Source organism: Orycteropus afer, unplaced genomic scaffold (genome assembly GCF_000298275.1).
Source record: "Orycteropus afer afer isolate SDZICR_OR568_19922 unplaced genomic scaffold, OryAfe1.0 scaffold00101, whole genome shotgun sequence".
Lineage (NCBI taxonomy): Eukaryota > Metazoa > Chordata > Mammalia > Tubulidentata > Orycteropodidae > Orycteropus > Orycteropus afer.
Genome location: NW_006921688.1, coordinates 611,718 through 617,587, shown reverse-complemented (window position 1 = coordinate 617,587; position 5,870 = coordinate 611,718). Strand labels below are relative to the sequence as shown.

The 5,870-nt window shown below is 35.7% G+C and overlaps 1 protein-coding gene across 1 annotated transcript in view; it reads right to left on the bottom strand.

Moving 5' to 3' along the window:
* ADGB (androglobin) overlaps window positions 1–5,870 on the bottom strand; it is a 315,129-nt gene that overhangs the window by 13,402 nt on the left and 295,857 nt on the right. Inside the window, exon 31 of the mRNA XM_007943219.1 lies at window positions 2,603–2,795. Coding sequence (XP_007941410.1) covers window positions 2,603–2,795 — 193 coding nt within the window. The remainder of the gene's footprint in view (window positions 1–2,602; window positions 2,796–5,870) is intronic.

The following is a 5,870-nucleotide window of genomic DNA, read 5'->3' as shown; positions in this document are numbered from 1 at the left end:
CCACTATGAGTTCCAGGCAACTACTAATCTAATTTTGTGTCTATAGATTTGCTTTTGCTGAATATTTCATGTAAGTGGAATCATACAATTTGTGACCCTTTGTGTCTGGTTTCTTTTACTTAGCATAATATTTTGAGGTTTATTCATGTTGAACAAAGTGTATTTCATTACTTTTTATTGCTGAATAGTATTCCACATGTTGTTTATTCATTCACCAATAGATGAACTTTTGAGTTTTTTGTACTGTTGGCTGTTATGAATAATGTTTTTATGAACATTCACATGTATGTCTATGTGTGGACATATATTTTAATTTTTCTTGGGTTAGATACCTAAGAGTAGATCCTGTAGTAAAATTATGATTAACTTTGTAAGAAACTGTCAAGCAGTTTTCCAAAATGGCTGTATCATTTTATATTTCCACCAGCAATTTATGAGGGCTTTCATTTCTCCACATTCTTGCAAATATTTGTGATTGTCTATCATTTTGAATATAGCCATTCTAGTTGATATCAAATATTATCTGTATAGTTTCAATCTGCATGTCCCAATGTTTAATATACATAGAGGAAGAAGCTGTTGTTTGAACAGAACAAGGAGATAGTGTATTGTTCAAAATCATGAAAAGTTTGTGTCAGGGTTATATCCATTCAGCATACTTATTCAATCTGTATGCTGAGCAAATAATCTGAGAAGCTGGACTATATGAAGAAGAATGGAGCATCAGGAGTAGAGAAAGGCTCATGAACAACTTGTGACATGCAAATAACACAATGCCATTTGCTGAAAGGGAAAAGGATTTGAAGCACTAAATGATGAAGATCAAAGTCTACAGCTTTCAGTATGGACTACACCTCAATATAAAACAAAAATACTCACAACTGGACAAATAAGCAACATCACGATAAATAGAGAAAAGATTGAAGCTGTCAAAGATTTCATTTTACTTGGATCTAAAAGCAAAGTCCATGGAAGGAGCAGTCAAGAAATCAAACAATGTATTATATTGGACAAACTTGCTGCAAAAGAATGTTGGGCAATCTACTTCCGTAGTGATACCACCTTGGAAACCCAAGGAGGGGTTGTTATGAGTCGGGTCCAACTTGATGGCACATAACAACAACGAAGTGTTATAAAGCAAAGGTGTCACTTTGCTTTGAGGAATAAGGTATGCTGATCCAAGCCATGGTATTTTCATTAGCCTCATATGCATGTGAAAACTGGACAATAAATAAGGAAGACCAAAGAAGAATTGATGTAATTGAATTGTGGTGTTGGTGAAGAATACTGAACATACCAGAGACTGCCAGAAGAAGGAACAAATCTGTCTTGCAAGAAGTACAACCAAAAGACTATGTAGAAGTGAGGATGGTGACACTGTATCTTACGTGTTTTGGGCATCTTATCAGGAGGGGCCAGCACCTGGAGAAGGACATCATTCTTGGTAAAGTAGAAAGTCAGAGAAAAAGTAAGATGCTCAACAAGATGGATTGACACAGTGGCTGCAACAATGGGTTCAACATAGCAATGATAGAATGGGTAGTGTTTCAATCTATTGTACACAGGGTTGCTATGAGTCAGAAGCAACTCAGTAGTATTCAGCAACAGGAACAATAACTAATGATGTTGAGAATCTTTTTGTTTGCCTATTAGCCATTCATATATCATCTTTGGGAAAATATTCACTGACATTTTACACAATTTTAAATTGTGTTGCTTGCTTTCTTGCTGTTGAGTTGTAATAATTCTTTGTATATTCTAGATAAAAGTCTTTTGTCAGATAATGACTTGCAAATACTTTCTCCCAGTTTGTGGTTTTTCCATTGTCTGAATGTTGTCTTTTGAAGCACAAAATTTTTTAATTTGATGAAGTCTAATTCTTCTTCTCTTTCTTTCTTTGTCTTCCTTTTTGGGGTGATATCTGATAAACTCTACCTAATCCAGTGTCATGAATATTTTAACACACATTTCTTTCTAGTAGTTTTATAGTTGTCAAAATCTTCTAAAAAAGTATTTTGACCCATTCTAGGCCTTTGTATTTCCATATGGTTTAGGATCAGCTTGTCAAATTCTGTAAAATATCTTGAGAGACTTTGATAGAGATTACACTGAGTTTATAGATAAACTTGGGGGGAATTACAATTCACGGACTTTATTATTTATTTATCGCAAAAGTAACCACTATGATTTTATTTTTACTATTTGTACATATATAAAACTCTACACAATATCCCTGCTAAAATTTGTTTTGCCTTTTTTTCTCCTCCACTTTAATTTTTAGGTTAAGTATTTAATAATCAGGTCATTGAGCAGATGATCAACACTGATAAGCAGCCATGAAGAATTACGATTAAAAAATACATATTTTTATAACCCTGGGCATCAACTATGTTTAAGTTACTATCTTCTGTAGACTTTATATTTGAAAATATATATGTATCTTGCCTCATATGGTTTCAAAAGCTGTAAACCTCTATGAGAGCAGATTGCTACGTCTTTCTTCAAAGGAGCAGCTGATGGGTTTGAACCACCAGCCTTTCAGTTAGCAGTTGAACGAATAACCATTGCATACCCAGGGCTCCTTAATGGGAGAAATACTTACCGATGTTTTCCTTGCCTGTGCTCTGTTCACGCTCCTCCTTTGCTGCTGAGGATGTACTAGCTCCACTTTCACTGCTTATCATTTTTGGCGGATCCTTCACATTCCTGCTCAGCTGCCACTTCTTCCACAGTATACTCCCTGCTGGAGAGGCACACTTGCCATCTGAACTCACAGTACTCCTTGAGTCCGGCTCCTTTACAGTAATTGCAGGCATTTCTATTATAACATGATGTGTGTATTAGTGAAAACATTTCCATGGTAGGAACTCACATACAAAACGTAACAGGACATATGGGAAGATAGATTTGGAGCAGGTGATCAATTATTTTTGTAAATTATAACCAGTGAAAGCAATAATGTACCTCAGAAGATACTTTAGAAAATGATTGGGATGATCCAAGCCGGCCTACTAGTGTGTCTGGAAGCTGCTTCCAGATTTAAAAAAAAAAAAAAAAAAAAAAAAATGTTGTCAATCTGAAGTTAGTGTAAGTTGTGGTTATATTGCCAGGAGTGATGCTCTTCTCACACCATCTCATACTGGTGTGGGAGCCAGAAGTGCCTTAGATTATAAGCAGATCTAAGAAATATTTAAGATTTAATTTAAGACTCCTTAAGTTTGACTATTGAAAAATTGGCCTAAGTAGATATAAGAGAAAACAGTTATAGACTTTCACTTCAAAGTAGCACATTTATATTTAAGACAGTTATCTATCAAGTTGTATAGTGGTTTAATAAATGGAGTAGCGTGATTAAAAGAAGACCCATAAACAACCTGAGGAATGCTGATGCCACACCATTGCTTGCTGAAGTGAAGAGGATTAGACACACTCAATGAGGAAGATCAAAGACTATAGTCTTCAGTATGGGTTACACTTCAACATAAAGAAAACAAAAATCCTTACAACTGGACCAATAAATAACAACATTATAAAGAGAAAAAAAGATGGAAGTTGTCATTTTACTTGGATCCACAATCAATGTGCACAGAAGCAGCAGTAAATAAATCAAATGACACACCACAATGGACACATCTGTTGCAAACAGTCTCTTCAAAGCATTAAAAAGCAAAGATGTCACCTGAGGATTAAGATGTGCCTGACCCAAGCCATGGTATTTTCAATCACCTCATGTACATGTGGAAGCTGACCAATGAGTAAGGGAGACTGGAGAATAATTATAGTGTTGGCAAAGAATATCAAATATATCACGAACTGCCAGAGAATGAATAAATGTGTCTTGGAAGAAATACAAGCAGAATGGTTCTTAGCAGCAAGGATGGTGAGACTTTGTCTCATGTACTTGGATCTGTTATCAAGAGGGAAGAATTGCCTGGTAAAGTAGAAGGTCAGTGAAAGAGTAAGATGCTCAACAAGACAGACTGATATGGTGGCTGCAGTGATGGGTTCAAGCACAGCAATGACTGGGAGGATGGCCCAGCACTGGGCCATGTTTCATTCTGCTGTGCAGAGGGTGGCTGTGAATCAGAATAGACTCAGTAGCACCTTATAACAACAACAGGGTAAACTAGCAGTATTATTTCTGTTCTGAGTTCAGAAAGTAAGAAGTGAAACTATTATTACAGTGAACACGATCAAGAAAGGGTAAAAATCAGCTGCGCTACAGTGATGGAAGAACTCCTGGTCTAAGGAAGGCATTTCTGGCTCTCATCATTCTTGTTGTGCACACTGACATGAAACACTGCACGATGACACAGTGAAAACTGTTAGAGCCACAACCTGACAGAACTATTTCACTGAGTCTCACGAGTTTTCCACCTTTGATGAGGTTCAGTCTTACCATTTTTCTATTGCTTGTTTTAGTGGAAAACATTAGCGTTTTCCTTCTCTGACAGGTTTCTGCATTATCTAGGTTCTGGCTTTCACAGATTTTACTGTATTAACAGGTTGAAACTTCAAAAAATTAATCAATGTATAGTCATAGTTATTACCAAAAGTAACAGCAATCTGTTTGGGTTCCATATCTATTTTGGATTTTATACATTATAGTTGTTGTTATTAAAGTTAAAAGTGGGAAGTTTCTTTTAATAATCAAGTTGAGACTCTAGAAGACAAGGGATATATCTTATTCAGTCCTGAATTATTAAGAATGGGAGATTTTAAATATTTAAAATATCTTTTTCAACAACTGAGAGAACAAGCAGACAAAAAAAATCAGGATAGAAGATTTCAACAACGCACTCAAATAGCTTGACCAATTTACAAAATATAGGATACCTCAAGCAAAAACCACAGAACAAAAAAATAATAATAATTCTTAAGCATACATAAACAAGTACCAATAAACCATAGGCTAGGCCATAAAGTTTCAACAAATATCAAATGGCTGAAATCATAACAAGTATGTTCTTTGACCACAATAGATATTTTTTATTATTAAACTAGAAGCCATAACAGAAAGATAACTGGCAAATCCCCAAATGTTTGGAAATCAAGCAGCACACTTTTATGTAACTCACAGTTCAAAGAGAAAAACACAATGGAGATTAGAAAATATATCAAGTCAATGCTAATAAAAATACAACAGCTGAACTAGTGAAACCCATTGCTCCAACTGTATCTTTATAAAAGGGAAAAAAAAAGTTTCAAGTCAATTATCTGAGCTTCAATCTGTAGAGTCTAGAAAAATATATTAAATCCAAGGAGATTGGAAGGAAGGTAAGAATGAACAAAAAGCTTACAATGTAGAAACAAAAAGCAGACATTCAGAAGTCCAAAGGTGGTTCTTTAAAGATGTTAAAGAAATTGATGTACCCCTAGAAGAAGACTGATTAAGAAAAATCAGTTTATAAAGGTATGTGAGTTTGACAACTTAAATAAAATGGATATAGTTCTTATAAAACACAGCTTATGAACAAGAAGATATTCTCATTAAATACCATTGCCATCAAGTCAATTCTGACTTACTGTGACTTACAGAGTCCATACAATGTTGTTGTTGTTAGGTGTCATCCAGTCATTTCCGACTCATAGCGACCCCAAACACAGCAGAATGAAACACTGCCTGATCCTGCACCAGCTCCATACTTGAGCCCATCATCACAGCCACCATGTCAATCCATCTCGTTGAAGGCCTCCCCCTCTTTTGTCGAACCTCCACCCTACCAAGCATGATATCCTTCTCCAAGGAATGGTCCCTTCTGACAACATAACCAAAATAGGTGAGACGAAGTCTGGCCATTCTTGCTTCCAAGGAGCATTCCGGCTGCACTTCCTCCAGGACAGATCTGTTAGTTCTTTTAGCAGTCCAT